At 38.9% G+C, this 17,965-nt stretch overlaps 1 protein-coding gene across 8 annotated transcripts in view; it reads right to left on the bottom strand.

Moving 5' to 3' along the window:
- Positions 1-1,648: 1,648 nt before the first annotated feature.
- Positions 1,649-17,965, bottom strand: part of chl1b (cell adhesion molecule L1-like b) — a 99,589-nt gene continuing 83,272 nt past the window's right edge. For 5 of the 8 annotated variants that reach the window (XM_017426958.3, XM_017426961.3, XM_017426960.3 and 2 more), the window contains 6 exons: positions 15,085-15,264; positions 13,083-13,112; positions 12,265-12,336; positions 8,651-8,782; positions 6,252-6,324; positions 1,649-3,385 (listed from right to left, as the gene is read on the bottom strand). In XM_017426958.3, the coding sequence (XP_017282447.1) occupies positions 3,181-3,385; positions 6,252-6,324; positions 8,651-8,782; positions 12,265-12,336; positions 13,083-13,112; positions 15,085-15,264 (692 nt within the window). In that variant the 3' untranslated portion in view covers positions 1,649-3,180. Of the gene's footprint in view, positions 3,386-6,051; positions 6,167-6,251; positions 6,325-8,650; positions 8,783-12,264; positions 12,337-13,082; positions 13,113-15,084; positions 15,265-17,965 lie in introns of all 8 variants that reach the window. The other 3 variants (XM_017426965.3, XR_005233099.1, XM_017426964.3) reach the window with 3 other exon arrangements.

The raw sequence follows: 17,965 nt of genomic DNA, 5'->3' as shown, positions 1-17,965 counted from the left end.
ATTTCTGTCAGATGGAATGTCTTCAATTTTCTTAGTACCTGCTAGAATAAGAGCAGCTGCATTTTGAATCAACTGTAGTCTGTGCACAGCACATTTAGGAGGCCTGTAAAAGGCCATTAAAATAGTCAAACCTGCTGGTTATGAATGTATGAATTAATTTTTCAAAGCCAGATTTTGATACAAACTCTTCAACTTTCAAAATGCTTCTCAAATGATAAAAAGCCAATTTGTTAATATAATTTATATGACTTTTTTTAATTTAGATCCCCATCTTTTTTTACACTAAGCTTTTGTGCTTCATTTGTGCACCCAGGAGACATGAAACTGAACAGTGCTGCATCTCTCTCTCTCTCTCTCTCTCTCTGAGCCTTTGGACCAAATAGGAGAATTTCTCTTTTCTCTTTGTTTAGTTGTGAAAAGTTGTGTTTCATCCATACAATACAGTCAAATATACATTGTGTAGGTGAGTATAGAAAAACCTGTATAGGAAATGTAAATCTAGGTGGCATACATAATGAAGTGTGTAAAAAGTGTATGAGTACAAGGAAAGATATCTTTTTGGAATATGTGTACATGTATAGGTTTTAACTTTAACCAGTGCAGTTTCTGTACTTTGATCACACCGAGAACCAGACAGAAAATTATCAGTCATTGTTACACTAAAGATAAGTGCTAATCTGATTGTGAATGGCTTTTTTATTATGAAATAGTAAATTTAAAATTGGTCTATAGTTAGAGATTACAATTGGAACTAGGCTGCCTCATCTTTAAGAGTGGTTTGCTAACTGGTGTTTTAAGTGTAGTATGGAAAATCCCTGACAAAAGAGAACAATTAATAATTTCCACCCCCTCAGATGATGCAGGTAAAAAAAAAAAAAAAATATTCACCAATATTTTGCCAAATGGTAATAATTTTGTTATTAAAAACCAAACTATTCCACATTTTTCTATGGATAACATCTCAGGAGAGGTTTGAAAGGGTGTGCTTTTATAATTCTGTTAACTGTGAAGAAAAGAAAAGTACTTTGCTGATACTTTCACTTATAATTTTAGAAAAGAATGTCACCCTGGGACATTTTATTTTGAGCCAAACTTTGTCACTATCATAGAGAACTTGAATTGTATTTTTTTTCTCCACTGTTGTTCTGCCTGTTGACTTTTCCTACTTAAATCTTTAGGAACCACACCATGTCTCCGAGGAGGTTGATTTTCTTTTGTTGTTTTGTTTTGGTAACACTAATTTTTACAGGCGCAGTATTATTCAAGTTTAGTACTTTTGACTTCTCCATTTTGGCTTCATTTTTGTTTAATAAATAATGATATGGTGGAATCTGTTGGGAGTTTTTGAGATTAGATTTAAATAAATTTAAAACCTGGTAAAGACCAGATCATTTTATTATGTTCTGATACATAAAACCCCAGAACGTACTTTCTTTTTCTCATGACTACAAATAAGAACAACTGTCATTTAAGTCAGAGTGAATCAGGATGTTTTAGTCATTTTCTTTCCCTCCAACTCATAACTGCAGGTACAAACATGAAGATTTCTTCAGACAGGTAATAACATCTAAAGAGTGCCGAAGGTGTCATGAATATTAATGAGTCCTAGTCAGAGATGGCTAGATGAACGCACAGAAGAGCGCTACAATGTAGGAAAGTAAAGCAATTTAATGACATCAAAATAAAAACACTAATTAACATTTGTGACATGCAATGGCTGAATTTTTACAAAACATTGCAATTTTTCCAATCAAGATGTTAATTCTAAAAACAGAACATTTGGAGGTTTGAACGGCAGTACAGTGGGAGAAAGGCTTGTTAAAAGACTTCAGCTTTTTGAACAAAATAATCTGTATGCAAACCAACTCCGATTCACTGTTGGGTTGAGATGTGTGAAAATATTCCAGGTTATATCCCTGCGGTTATCTTGGAGGGAAACCTTTGCTGAATGAAACAGATCAGGTGCGCAGATGTGAGTTGGCTTGGAACTCTCTCTGTTAAGTGTGTTTCTGTATTTCCAAAATTTCTTACACATGGTATTATTTTAATCTTTAATTAACGTGCTGAGCAGCATGCATCGCTCCAGACTCTTGTCCCGTTTCATTAAAAGGCCTACGCACGGCCAGGTGGACATGTGTCTCTGCAGGAGAGGGAGACCACACATGGGGCTTCAGAATCATTTTGTTTGTTTCTGCACTTCTGGGCTTAAAAAAAACCAAACAACTAAATTATAGCTGCTTGGTGCAGCTTTGTACTTGTGTTTATATAGCATTTGTTGGAATGTGAAGGAGTTGCTTAAAAAAGGTTACTTTGTGTATAGATTTTCACATAAAGGAGGGTACTTTCTGAATTAAAGCCTCATTCTAAAACAGCAACTGCCAACAAATTGATTCTGTTTGGAATCCATGGAAACTAAGATAATTATTCACTGATCTGGATTATAAAAAAACCTGAAATAGGTTTCATGTTGGAAACTCTCTTCCAAACTTGGCAGTGATGTGTGCTGGGCAGTTACATTAGATTTTAACGGTTTAAATGCTCATAAACATGCTTTTATAACAGAGTATTCCTCTCTTAGACACAGGGAAAATCATGACTGATGACACTGATGGTAATGCAGTGATATGTGACTTTTCTTGTTATTTTGTCAGGTATAAAACCGCAAAAAAAAATAAGTTAATAGGCAAACCTTTATACACATCTTACATCATATTTAATGAATCATTTCAAATATAAAAGGTCAGTAATAATTGCTCCACTTGAAAAATATCAGCTCACACCCACTTGTTGGCGGTCTGCTACGTGGTGACATCAAAGTTTCAGATAATGATGGAAAACTGTGATGTGACATTTTACATTTAACATTTGTACAAATGGTGCAGCTTAAACCATGGAAATGAAAACAATACAAAAAAATCACATCTTCTACATGTTGTGTAATAATTATAAAAAAAAAGACACTCAGCACGTACAATATACACTATATATACATGGTATTTAGTAATGGTCATTGAGTTGCAACATGACAAACAGAGCTTTAAAAAGTGAGTGTGGCAGTGTGCAGTTGGCAATGACACATTACGTTTGACACAAACCAAGCTCATTCTGAATAATGTCTGTTCTTTCACGTGTTCCTTCCAGCAGGTCTAATGAAATCAGTGTCTGGGGTAGGATGGCTCCTCATGCTGGGGTCTGAACGGAGGCTTTAATCTCAGTGGACATCCTCTTCTCCTTTCGCGGCCCGTATTCGCCAATAAAGGAGCCGTCCTCATTGAACTGGGCGTCCTCCTCACCGTAGTCCACCAGGCTGTCCCCACTGTCCCTGGCTTTGATCTCCCTGCTCAGGGAATGCTGGCTGCCCTTCAGCGGCTTCTCGTCGTTGTCGCTGCGAAGGAGGAACAGTGGATTTAGAATCACCTCATTTCACCCATGGCTTCACTCTCTGGCTTACTGGAGAGGATGGGACTGCAGGCCGGAGCTATCGCTGCTTCTACAGAGCGCTTTCAGTGACTGACATTAGCTTTTACCTCGAGCTGACCAGTGGGAAGTATTCACACAGATGTTATTGTTGGGACAAAACTAATAGGTGGCGTTCACATGCATCAGTGCACTTGACAAAGTGAGCTACTGGGGGCTATAAGTCCAGGCTGATGATGAGTCCCTCATGCTGTCATCATCACATACATATCAACAATGAGACTATTACATAGAATCCTCTATGTAATATTATGTGATTCCTGGACAAACTTTTCACACGATGTCCCAGTCATTCAGGAGCTGCTTTAAAAGGCAAGGAAAAAACATATTTAGCACATCCTTGTGATTCCTGCCTCTGCAATAACTACAGTAATAGTCATGAACATAGAGGCAACTATGTTTTTTTAATGAATATCTCCTACAAACAAACTTATTGTTGACAGGGTTTTAATTTAGCACTTAAGCTTGCTTCTTTTTCTATTCATTCAAACCTGGCACTAACCCACATCCGGAGGGATCTGATCAGAAGAAGACAGTATTGTGAGGTTTTGGGTTTTTCTTTGTGTCTTTCTTGGGTTTTGTTATCTTGTTTTCCTTTTTGTACTACCTGTCTCCAATGTTTTTCCATTCTTTCTCAGTCTTCACCCAGTTTTGCTGCCATGCCCACCTCCACCTGACAGTAATGAGTTTCATGCACCTGTGCCCACTTACCAATTATCCTCTGTGTTTTATAAGTCTGGTCTTCTCCTCCACTCTCCACTTGTTCATTGTTCTTGGTTCCCTGCTGTTCTTGTCTTGCGCCATGCTTTTCACTCCATGCTTTGTTTGTTATGTTTGTACTTGGTTTCAGTTTTTGCTGCCACGTCAGCCTTTTTGTTTTTCATCCATCCATTTTCTTTACCCACTTCTCCATTCTGGGTCACAGGGAGCTGGTGCCTATCCCCAGCGGTCACTGTGCGAGAGGCGGGGGACACCCTGGACAGGTCACAAGTCCATCACAGGGCCACATAGAGACTAACGAGACAAACAACCATTCACACCTAGGGACAATTTTAGAGTCATCAATTAACCTAACATGCATGATTTTAGTCTGCAGGAGGAAACCAGAGTACCCGGAGTAAACCCACGTGTGCACAGGGAGAACATGCAAACTCCATCCAGAAAGACCCCAGGCCAGGAAGCGATCCTGCAACCTTCTTGCTGGGAGGCAACAGCTCTAACCACTACGCCACTGTGCCACCCCTTTTTGTTTTTGTGTGTTTTATTTTAATAAATTAGTTTTCTTTAAAATAAGTCTGCACTCTGGGTTCGTCTCCGTTTGCCCACAACCTGATAAGTATCAGATACAGTTGTTAGTGCACAACTAATGATTTAAGTATACATTCAAATCCAATCATTCGGGCCACATCTGGAGGCCCGAGGAAACATCTAGAGCAAATCTGTCCTGGGCTACACTGAATGACCACCTGACATGAGCAGCGAGTTTATATACTGTAGAAAGCCCGGTTAAAATCAGATGCAGATGCTGGATCATTTTAAATGGAACAGCCATCTGTGAGAATATCTTTTCTGTGATAAAACCAATAGGTGGAGTACCACTATAATATTTGTTTTGATATTAAAAAAGGGTAACTAAAATCCATCCTTAAAGTCCAATGAGGCCACATTTTACTGCTAGGAGTGAACACTCATACTGCCCACTTGTGATCAGATCAGCCATGTTAGTGTCGGGTTTGAACAGGACCTTTGTCTCAAAATTCCTACATAATGGAACTACTCACATCTTTAAATCGACAAGTTAAATCTTACTGTTTAATGCAGACACAAATCTACATCCAAAATAATACATCATGGTCACATCAGGGTCCTTAACAATGACCCCTTTTTTCTTGTGTCCACACTGTGAAAAGCTAAACTGAGTGCTGAGTAGTTAGAAACTTTCCTGTTGTAAAATCTTTCTTTTTTTACCTCTTTTAAATAATTCATATTAGCATAGATGCACCACAGAACGTTGAACCTGGCTTGCTGCAGGTTACTCTATGAGTGAAAGGATGTTACTATGCCAGTTTTTGTGTATTCTTACAACTGGTACCAACGGTAGCAAACATCTAATTTGAAACTTAGTAGTAGTTGATGAAAAGTCCACACATTTTCATAAAGAAAGAAGGCAACAGGATCCTGAAGTGAAGATGATAAAATATAAATGCTGTCATACTGAGCCACTTTTAACTTCATCACATCAGCATTTGTTGTGCTGAGCAGATCCCACTGATTGGAGAATTAGACTGGGACTCAAACTGTGGTAGAGTGTTATGAATAGGACCACTAAAGGATTAATGAAACATGCCCTGATATTACTGCCCTGGAGATGAGCTGCATTCAATTATGCTGATTGCTTTCAGCTTCCTGCCGGGTGCTGGTCAGCCTGATTTCAGCTCCATCCACAAAGAAAATGGCAACACTGTGTCTGCATTTCGGCTACTTTGCTTTAACAACACAGCGACACAACACCAAATCTAAGAACAACTACTCTGATAATGTGCAAACAGCTCACTATCGCTGTTCATCACATACTTTGCAATTACTCAGTCCATCAATTGTCGTCAGCAGAAGAGGTGTGAGGCTCTTCGTGAACCTCGTGGATTATGGGAAGTCTTTGTCAGTGAGAGGAAAAACGCAGAGAGAATTACTGTGAGGAGAAAGAAAAGAGGACCAGAAATCCAAATGCTCTCTCACAGTGAGACAGTGTTTTCTCCGGAGGGGTCGACGCTTACCTGTATTCGCAGAACGTGTCGTCATTCATGCCCTGGGACTCCACGTCTGGATGAAGGTCTTCTTTTTCTTTGACTGCTCGTGAAATGAAGAGAAAAGAGATCAGTGATTTCCACAACCGGGAATCAAGTTGACCGTGCCGCTTACTGTTATCGGAATAATTTTAAGTAATTTCCTCCACTTGAACTATCGTTGCCAGCATTTGAAAGAAATTCTCTGATTTAAAAATTTTAGACAAAAAAAAAGCTCTGGCTTGTGTTAGTACCTGTGTATTTTAGATAAATGTACAGTAAAATCAACATAACTCAGGCCTTGTCCACACAAAACTTTTTTTCTTTTGTTGTTTCTAAAAACCTTCTTGGAAACATTGCCGCATTTCTTGAAATGTTTTCATTCACATGGAAACAGAAAACGAGCTAAAATGTGCGCTATGAAAATACACCAAAAACAGGGAACAAGACCTGGAGCATGTGCGTAAAGCTTACGCATCAAAGTACCTACATACTATGAACCATGGTCTGTATATATTATACTGTAAAGTCTATGGTTTGAAACAAAAATGCAACAAAAAGAGAATGGCCAATACAAGAACAACAACTGAATCCTTTTTGTGGAGCTTCTATTCTGTGTCACATTAAACTTTAAGACCATAGAAGTGCAGGACAGTGTTGACTGATAGTCGTGTCAGCCCAAATACTGGACATAACGGATGATTTCAGGCACAGACTCCAGCAAAGAACAGCTGGAGGGAAGCCTTTTTCTGACAATGTTCAAAGAATATCACAATATCATGAGAACATCTTTATCCACAAGTGTCTGCCTTTTAAAACTAATTCCATTATTATGTTTTTTTTTGTTTGTTTATTTGATGTAAATTGTAATTTTTTCTGCAATGCACTATTGGCAGTTTCATAAAGTGCTAAAACCCTTTTTGTCCTTAGATTATTTGGTGTAATGAAATATAATAATAAGGTTTTTTATATCTCTATTCTCTTTAAAACGGTGTTATTAATCATCAGTTTTGTCTGATCATTGAAAAAACACATAATAATACAGTATATGAAGGTTTTGCGGAAGTTGAAAATCTAGTATCAGCAACACAAACACAAAGATGGAATCTGTCATCTGTTCTTGTTAATTCTGTCATGCTTGGGGTTTGTGAAGTTATATAAAATGCTATATAAAAGTTATATAAAATGTAAAACCATGAAGCTTCTTTTTACCAGAGTTCAGAGTCCAGAAACAATGTAAAGGATAATAGCAGGTCATAGAGAGCACGTAATGAGATGACGTCATGAAATCCAGGAAGCGGCTCTCCATGAGGAGAATGGAAAAACACTGACATGGAAAAATACCAGACGGGACTGATGTTTTGCTTTTCGAGTAACAAAAGTACATTGAACAGGAAGTTAGATTAAGACATAGGCTGAGTGCTCTGGACTTTGGTAAGCGTCTCCCTTTCAGCGCTGAAAGTGAATAAATTTGTTTAAGCTTTAAGATGGCTGTTTTTGGCTCTCTGACTCCTTGCATCTTTCTGACCCCGTGAGAGGTCAAAGACCAGGTGTTTCAGGGTTTTGGGAGTTTTTATTTGTCCTTATCAGGTTGTAGGTCAGGCAGGAAGCGGGTCTGAGACAATATTGTTTTCAAACTATTTGCGTTTTGAATGTCCACAAAAAAACCTGCAAAGGTGGCATTTCGTTGTGTATTTTTTCACTCTGGAACCCAGTTTTAAAAAGTACCACTTGGAGGCTCCTAAAATACTGTTTCTGTTTGGCTGCAAGGCTGAAATGATAAAATACTTTTATGTATTCACAAAAAAACAACAGTTTGGTGCAGACGGGGCCTCAAACAACAGACAGAGAAGGTTGTTGGAACTGATAATGAGATCTTAATGAGGACACACAAAGCCATGTCGCACTCCTTTTTTCTGCTGACTAGTGAAGCGACGACAACCTGATGGCCATTAGCTGTGAATAATAAAGCCGATAAGGACTCTCCCTTCCCCTATAAGAGGAACAACAAACACTGAGATACCACACAGCTTATGTCATCATTCCTTTTTACAGCCACCTCGTGCAGGATTTGCATTTTTGTCCTGCTGTGGCCTGCACTTTGCTGAGACTGTACATTGAAAAAAAAAAAGTCTTCCCAAACAATACAAAATTCTAATGTAGAATATGTAGTACAAATGCAAATTTTCCAACCAACACGGTTGCTTATTTTATGGCTAAATTTGATTTAAAATAGCTTTGTGGTGTGGAAAGTCTTGCATATTCTTGTGATAGTTTCTGGAATGACTGATCATCTCTTTCACATTAACAACAAAATGGAATTAAAATGATGCTTTAGTTGGCAATTAGTATTCAAACAAGATGACGTGTGTGTGTTTGTGAGTGCCTACCAGAATATTTTCCTCCTTTATTTCTGTTGACAAAGCAGGCGATCAAGACAATGAGTGTGAGAAGAGCGATGGCACACATCAGGCCGATAAACCAGCCCTGGGTGGATATTCCTTCGTGGACGCTGGCCAGACCTGAGGAGAACAAAACTCTGTGACTTTGACTCGCCTTGGCCTTTTCATCAGGACACTTGATTGAATGTTTACATCGACAAAGCTTATCTGATGCGCAGGCAGGAGGCGGCAGGGCGCTGCCGCTGATGATCGAGACGCTCCAATATTAATATTAAACAGCTAATCCTGCTTGTCTAATTAATCAAGCAAGGAACGCTGAACAAATGTAATTCCTCTTAGTGAGCCAAATTAGATTCCAGTGACACCATAAAGTTACCACACGCCGCAGCTTGAGCCGCAGCTCAAGGACTTTCTGGGAGCAGCTGCGTTTTTCTCAAGGGGAAATCAATTAAGATCTACTTTGCTATTCCTTTTTCTATATTTTCTCGGTGTCCCTCCTCACCTGTAGACCGGGTCGTGATAACATCTTCAAATATACTAGAATTATCAACCCAGCTGTTAGGAATGAGCCGCACAATGTACTCAGTCTCTGGTTCGAGCCCGTCAATGATGTAGAAAGTCAACGAGGTGCTTAGGGCCTCTGATATCTTCCAGTGACCCTCACCTGTGCAGAGGGGTGAATGATCAGCGATGTGCCAGCACTCGTGAAAACACACTAAAGCAGAAGAGTTGGAACTCACAAAGGATCACGGGACACTAGAGGATCCATGCACTACTCTGCCACTACTCTATAATAATCCGTAACTGGAGGTAAAAAAAATACAAGAGGTCAGGAGAGCTTACGTTTGTTCATATATGCTATGTAAAACTCTGTGTGCTCTCCTTCAGATAGCCAGCTGATATTTGCAAAGCTGCTGCTAACAGCCAAGCTGACATTCACCAGGGCCGGGACTGACGGCATAATGAGACAAGAAGAAGAAAAGGAGAGAACGGTGGAGAAGGGTTAGTAAAGGTTAAAGCAGATGGAAGCTGCAGTAGAGTGTTGAGGAGTTTTGCTGCTGTGAGATGCTGCTTGTTGTTTTATAAAGTGGAGTGGATGCTCTTCTTTTAGAAAGGCTTTAGTGTTTTATTTTGTTTTTTTGACAGATGGGCCCGTCACTTTGTCTTTACAGTATGAAACATGAGAATCGTTGATGTGGAGATGGAGCCTGAAATTAGTGCCTTGCTGATGGAGACTAGCTGGCGACACAAAAAATTTAGACGAAGACTCGACACATTCTGAGCATTGGCGACAGGATGAACAGCAACTGACTTGTTAATTTTTTTAAATTAAGACTTATTTTGGTGTGCATGGCTTGCAAAACTGTATTCTAGGCTGTGCAAATTATTTCATTGCCCCCCTTCATTCACTTCATCAAAACAAGCTTTAAAAGACACATTTCAAACTCTAGCACCTTTTTATACCAGGCTTTCAGACCATACAGGCAGACAGAGACCACAGCCTGAGCACACAAATAAGAAGGGGCTGTGGTGTTTGTTAACAACAGATGGTGTAATCAAGAGTATGTTACTGTTAAGGAGTTAATCTGTGCCAAGGCTGGGAACTGTTGTCTGCAAGTTTCTATTTATATTACTCAAACAGCTAACCTGCACTGGAAAAACAAGCCCTTAATGAAGTCCTTAACTAATAACATCAGTGCAACAGTTTACACATTTTAGACTTTAAACCATTTGAATTCCTTTTACTTGAACAGAAAACATAAATAAAGTAGTTATTTCTAGCAAAAACGTCTCAATAAACTGCATAAATATTACCCTATAAACTACTACATTGTTTCTAATAATGACTTGCATTGTTCATTATATATTTATTTCAGTTAAGTTTAAATCATTTGAATGATTAGTATTTACTACTACCACAAGTCTTTTTTTACAGTCTGAAACCTGCCCTATTGCCCTTCATTAGCTCAGTTGTTACTAGACACAAATGCAACAAGCCAATCAGTGTTTGCACATTTCAGCCACAGATGTCTCTCTGCAACACTTTTCAGCAGTTCCTCAACTGCTTCAACTTAAGACAATTAAAAACACTGAACTTATTCTGTGCTAATGTTAGTGACACATTCAGCTCTTCTGCACTAAAAGGCTTTACACTAATTGAAGTTTGTTTTATTTAAATGTATGTATTTTTTGTAGAATCTTTTAACAAAGCTTATATTTTGACAAAATACTGTATTTCAATTTTGGGAATTACTGACTAATTATTAAATTTAGTTCAGTTCAGCACAGTTTTATTTAGGTCAATATTTTTTACATCAATTAAAAAGCCTGAAAAAAAAATCACTGACACAAGGTAGATCAGTGTCTTCACTGGTATCCATGGTTTTAGTTTTATTTTCCCCAAGTCAAAGCTTTGCAGTAATTAGTGGGCTTTATTAATCATATTTTTTGGGAAAGGTTGATGTTCTATTTAACCTTCCTTTGACTACAAATTAAATGATCTATCCCTTTAATTCTCAGACAGAATAGAATTTATGTTGTGAGTGATGTGGATGATTAGCATAGGAAACGTGTGTTTTTACTGCAGCTTTCTGAGCTGGTCACCGAAGCACAATCCGCTTGTTTTCAACGTGGCAAAACATGCAAATCTTCTGCTCTGTCTCCAGCTCAGGTGCTTTATTTGCTCAGGTGATAATTCGGTTCACAAAGACACCTGCGTCCGGGCTGTCCACTCTAACCACTGCCGCTGCCACTCCCATACTAATGTTGATGGATTAGTGGGTGACTACGGTAATTCCGGTCCCAGGAAGTGTGTGATGACTTCAACTGGTATAGACTGAACTAAAAATATCCCTGATATTAATGCTGCACAGAGCAGCTGCTCAACCAGCAGGGAGCAGGTGCCCTGGAAGACGCCCCTTCAAAATCAGGAAACTTTAGTTTAAAAAAAAAAAAAAAAGCAAAAGAGGGCTGGGAAATATTCTGATACAAGAGCCTTCATCAGCTTCCACTTATCCACTTATCTCTACATTCTGGAAATATTACCCTCCCAGTATGAGCTCACACCTCCCCGGACGCCTCCCCTCCCTGCTTCCTCTCACCTAAGATGGCCGCAGACAACTACTTTTCCCAGAGCCTTACTGCTGTTTACCCAGTTGAAGATTACATGGAAATCTCAGGTGACTGTTGGGTCAATACATTGCTGTGTACAGGCGGGGCCGGGGCCCAACAAATCAATCACTTACAATTAGACATATTTGTCCTGTTCAAGTGACTGCTCTCTGCAGCCACACTGCTGCACAGGGATATAGATCTTGATTTCCCTGTGGTACACCAAAGATATTAAATCCTGCTAACAGTAAAAAAAAAAAAAAAAAAACCCACAGCTGTTACATTTTATTTCACCTATTTGCTTCATAAAAACCTGAAAAAAAATTATTTTAGAATTTATTTACTTGCTTTGAGCCAATAAACAGCTAACAAGATGGCTCAGGTGGCCATCATGCCAAAGATGCAGTGTATTTGCTTCCATGTTCTCCATTTTAACTTGTATTTCCTGTGCGGTTTCATGCTAGTTGTGTCAGAATGAGCTGCAGCTCTACCTATGCTGGAACGAGTGGGTTTGGTCAGGCGGGGCTTTGGAGTGCTTGGAGGTGAGATGGAAGCTGACTTGCCTAAAAAGAAACACACACCTTGTGGTTAACAGTTGGAATCAGAGCTTGGAAGCTACGTTCTAATGTTAGCACGCATACGATTCTCAACTAAAATTAGTCACTACACATCTACTACTTAAACCTACGTTTACCATTGTGGTTTTTACTTTGCTAAAGAACAAACGAACTTCCTGTTTTTTGAAATGTGTGCTGATCGTCCCCCAGTTTGGCTCCTAAAGAATAATTTATCACCTCAGCTGGAGTTTGAACATGTAGCCTTGCGTCTGCTGTTGCTCTGATAAAAGTCAACATTCGTTTACCAGCACTAATGAGCCAAGATTAATATGAATTTATAATTAGCTTACTTATTAGCAATGTTATTATAGAAGAAGCCACAAACTTTTTACTGTGAAGAAGTTGACATTTTTCTAATGAAAGGAGGCACCAAGTGCTCTCCGCTGATAGCGAGAGCAAACAGTGGATGGGGTCAATTATCAGCTGAGGAGCTGAAATTATAGAAGCACAAATAAAATGTGTCCAGTTGTTTGAGACTCAGGGCTATAACATGCACAGCTGTCCACATTGATCAATCTAAAGCATGCAAGTTTTACCTAAAATAATCAAAAATAACAGGGCATGTCATACCAACAAAGTGGACCACATAGAGAATTGGTAAAGGTACGATCAGACATGCTGTTTCAGAGCATCTTCTTAGTGTGTGTGTTGGTATGACATGCCTTTATCTGCTTAAATAATAAGCTACATACTGAGGCCAACAGTGGGAGCCAAAGAAGACGCTGCAGAAAAAAAAAACAACAACAAAAAAAAATAAGACAAAGGGAACAAGCATCGCATGGCTAAACAGACATACACAATCACAGACAAATTTATGACACAAAGTGTTTGATCAAAGCTAAATTCAAAAAGCAAATGCACAATTTAGTGATGAATGACAGCGCAGGCGGAAGACCATTAGGAGAAACAACAATGACAAGTACGGTGCACACAGACTGAAAGCAAAGCTGCTCAACACAGCTTTCATACACAAATGTTTAATTTCTCTCCAGCACACACGAGATTATGACGGCATATTAGGGCCACTCAGAAAATAAAAAGGATAATGTGGTCATTTATAAAGAGATGTTCTGTCAAATAAATATCAATAGTTTTTAGTTGTATCTTTAGCTTGTAAGTTTTGACATCCTTCAAGCTGTGATGCACCTCATCCAGCCATTTAATACCATATTTGTGCACACACCAACCTGTATTTAGTCAAAATATTATTTACAGAAAAAAGTTGTCTTTCAAAAGTAAACTGGAGGAAGTGATTTTGCTTCTGAATGTAACTGCATTTGTTATTAATATATGTGAGTGTTACTGGTGCATTTATTGAGTTAACTACAAAATAACACACATTTTATTTGAACCAGTAACACGAGGTGTTTATTAGTTCTCCTGCAGCAAAGTCATTCAACTTATTTTAGTCTTTCACAATAAGAGTCCCAAACTCATCTTTCCTGGTGGTCTAGGCTGCAGTATCTGTTTTACTGAAGAACAAGAATGTAAGATATTTTCATTTTCATCAGTATATGTGTTTGAAACTCACTGTGAAGAACTTAAGGAAGTTCGGAGAATTCTGCTGCAGCAGGAGTAACAATTTACACCTCTAATTGATTCAACTATAATACTTCATGTTGTTTTGTAGTTAACCCATAAAAGTGCACCCATAACCCTGATGCCTTAGACAAAGTAATAACAGTTTGAATTTAGGAGCACAATGAGTTCTAACCCTCTGGTTTGAAGGACAACCTTTTACCTAACATTGTGACTTTTTTTCTGGAAGTAATATTTCAATGTTTTTCCTCAACATTTCAACTTTATTCTTGACAATGGATCCTTAACGGATCAAAACACAAACCCAAACAAACGAACCAATCTTCCCTCTAATTTTTTTTCTCCCCCAGTGGCTCTAATACTCTGTCACATGGAACAGCTCAACAAAATTACACGTAACTACATAAAAAAAAGTGACTCATTCTCCCCTGCAACCATTTTCACTGGCTTTTCAGCTTATAAATATCCCACCGCCAACAACTAATTAAGTATTTTCTGTGATTACGAGGATTTGTTCAGTAAACACTGAGTAATCTCTGCATATTGAGCTCCTGAACACTCAATTTCTTGGCAGCGTATTTGTATTGAAAACGCAACGCAGGTATTTACGCCATCCATATGTGTCCCTGCACTCGGTTGACAAACAATCAGGTGAAACCAGGTTCCTATAGAAAAAGCAGCTGAAATTCAAAAAGATTACACTCTACAGTCTGGGCTGTTAGATTTCTAGCACAACAACTCTTTTGTGATTACTCCCTTTCAGTATCAACATCTTCATTTTCCCTTGTGCTTCAAAAGTGGTGTTCTCTCTTAGCTGATGGTTTCGTGGTTCTCTTGCTCTGTGCAATCAATAAACACTCCGTTCTTTGATGGCAGTGACAAATGAAAACCTTCACTACAGCCAAATGACACTGTTTATCTATAAAAATTATGGACGTGGAGATATGAAAAGCCTGGCTGATCGTGATTATACCAGACCCCGGTAGCTCAAAAGCCATTTTTATGATGCTGAAATGACTATCAGCTGCTTTATGTAGCCTCATCTGGGTCAGGACAGGTCTGCTTCCTTTCTCAGCGAGTGTGTCGCTCACTGATACACACACATCGAAGCCGATTTACAGGTTTATTGGTGTTCTGGATCTGTCCGTCACTCACTCGTTTCCAGGGCTGTGGTGAACTCCTCGCTGACGACGGGCCCGCAGCCCACCGTGGTGCAGGAGCGCAGGTACAACTTGTATTTGCTCAGCGGCTCCAGGTCCCGCAGGACCCACTTAGTGGTGTCAGGGTTGCTGATGTTGACAATCTGCAGGGGCCCCTCCTCCTCTGTGTCATTGGCTGAAGTAAAAAGTAAACATGAACATGTTTAATTATTTCCTGCCCCTCTGACTAAACAGAACAAACATGTAGTAACAACATTTTTGTACACAGTGGATAGAAAAGAATTTCATACCTAGAACAACTGAACAATATAGTTTGCTGATTCTCAATCCCAAATTCCTTTGTAGGCCTTAGAGACGAAGGTGCTTCTCTTACTTTTTTGTGTTGTAGTAACATATTAAAAACACTAATTAGCTTTCATCTAATAAGAATGTTGCATCCTGCACATTTACGACTAACGGATCTGTGTTGCTGGAGTTTGACTTTTGTCTCTGCTGCGACGGGATCTCATTTTTCACTACGTAAAACAGGTCAGTCGGTAGGGAAGTGGCATTTATGTTCCTTGTTACAAAAACAAAAACAGCAGGTGCTGAGGTGACCTTTGCTGTGAAAGTGGTATGTTATTTTTATTTTTTTTTCTTGTGGAAGAAAACAAAAACACTGACAAGAATGAATTGTTTTGTGTCTCTTTCTGCCCCGGTCTCCCCTCCTTATCAGGAAAACTCACGTTTTCCTTAGTTTTGTTTTAAAGGTAGAGTTCATACATATACTGTGCACAATCTCATTATTGCAAATGATTCAAAGAAATTGAAGATGCAAACAGAATGCAAAAAAATAAAAAACAAACTCCTCTACTCCTCTAAATGCCAATAGCTGGCACATGGAGTAAGAAGATGTAAGGGTTTTTGCAACTCATATCGTCACAGCAAGATTCAAGAATAATATTGCTATAACATGTATTCATAATATGGTGCAGCCCTGGTTCTCATAGCAGGGTTTTAGTCTTCTTATCCAAAATGATGCTCTTTGTATGTTTTAGGGCTGGACTACCTTGTAGCTGAAATCTGAATACTGTATAAATGGTTAATATTCTGCAGTTATAAAGCTGTAAATCATTTAAGGTGTTAGCACTGGAAGTCACTTGAACTTTACTGACTTGACTGAAGGCATGTCAACATGAAGAGGGGCTGTGCACTGAAATGCAAACATTCCTTTAAGAGAAACAAATCCTCTCTGACATGGCCAAAGATGTATGAGTTGGAATGTGTCTAAAGGTTCTCAATTAAAAACTAAAAAAAAAACAAAAGGCCTTTTCATAAAACCCTTTCAAGGCAGGCCAAAGAAGCTTTTTTCCCATCACAGCAAGATGGTACATAAGAATCGAGGCAGCATTGGGGGGTTGAAGTCAACATGCCACTGTTTTGTCTCTGAGCCACTAAGTTAGGTAGAGCTGGAAAGGCTCAAAGGGGTTAGGAATAAACAATGTTGGACATACTTTTTGTGTATTTGTGCATTTGTCAATGCTGCTGAGCTATGCAACAATTATAGTTTAGCAAAGCCAGCTTTATATTGTCACATGATGTAATCGGCTCGGGGATTTATAAAGAGCCAAAGGCAGCTTAAAGCGGGGCTCATATTGTAAAAAGGGCGAAAGATACTGCTGGCCTAAAACTAGAATTTAAGGCTTGATATGGGAAATTACCCAAAAGTGGACATTATGGTGACCATGCCCACCTTTTAAATACAGTCAGTGTGAAAAACACTCCACTTGTTTGAGCCATTTTTAGAAAATGTGGATTTAACCTTTTAGAAAATGCAACAGAGAAAAAAAAATTGGTATTATAAACATTTTTTTATTAAACATATCCCATTTTCCAAGCATATCCAGACCTGAAAAATACTGAAACCAAATTCCATACTTTTCTATACTTTTTAAGCCTGCGTAGTACCTTGTAAAGTACAAAGAACTGTTTCTGGTAAATACTTTAGTTCAGACTGGCAAAGAGAAAAAATCACAAGCAGGATGGTTTTATTGCATCGAGCCATTATATTCTCTTTTTTTTTCAGAAACACTTTTGGCCCGACAGCTTGTGCGCACGATCTTATGGAGTGAACTGGCTGAAAGCTGCAGACTTTGGCTCGTCCACTCACTACAAACAACAGCGGATCCAAATATTCTTCAGCCTAATGCGCCAAATAATGTTGGCCTTGTGCAGCATAAAACAAGCCAACATTTTGCAACACAGAATGAAATGAAGCCAAGGTCATTTCCAACTCCCACTTGGGGCAATATTGCTGTTCAGAGCAGTACAAACGGCACTACAGTGGTCTAAAGTGTTCAAATTGTGCCCTGATTGATCTGCAGAAACCTGCAAGCTGCAAATGATCAGAAAAAAATAGAAAATACACAGTGTCTCATTTTCAACTGAAGAAATTCAGCTGCTATGCTTTATAACAAAGGATAACACAATTGTATTTTACATTATTTAGCGATTCAGAAAAAGAGTAGTGATGAAATATGGAAGGGTTTAAACCATGCTGGAATGTTAAACGTGTCACACTAGATCTCACAACTTCAATAGATGGGACGCTATCGGAGGCTGCGGTGAAGACGGGTGAGGCTTGCGAACAGATGGCTGTAGGTTGGGACTCCACTTGTGTCACTGATGATTCAGTAACAGCTGGCTACTTTATTTTCACATGACTTCCATCGAAAAGACTTAAAAAAAAAGTCACACTTCAACACTTCAAAGAGCCCATCAGCTTAATTGTTGTGATGAACCGAAAACGCCCTTTCCTGAAATTAGGCCTGATGACCAGATCAAACTCAATTAGCTGGGAAATGCCGCGCCAAAACGCCATCAAGGTTAGTCGTTAT

The sequence above is a fragment of the Kryptolebias marmoratus genome, linkage group LG4 (genome assembly GCF_001649575.2).
Source record: "Kryptolebias marmoratus isolate JLee-2015 linkage group LG4, ASM164957v2, whole genome shotgun sequence".
In the NCBI taxonomy this organism is placed as follows: Eukaryota; Metazoa; Chordata; class Actinopteri; order Cyprinodontiformes; family Rivulidae; genus Kryptolebias; species Kryptolebias marmoratus.
The sequence above is the reverse complement of the archived record's forward strand: the minus strand, read 5'-3'. Positions and strand labels throughout refer to the sequence as shown.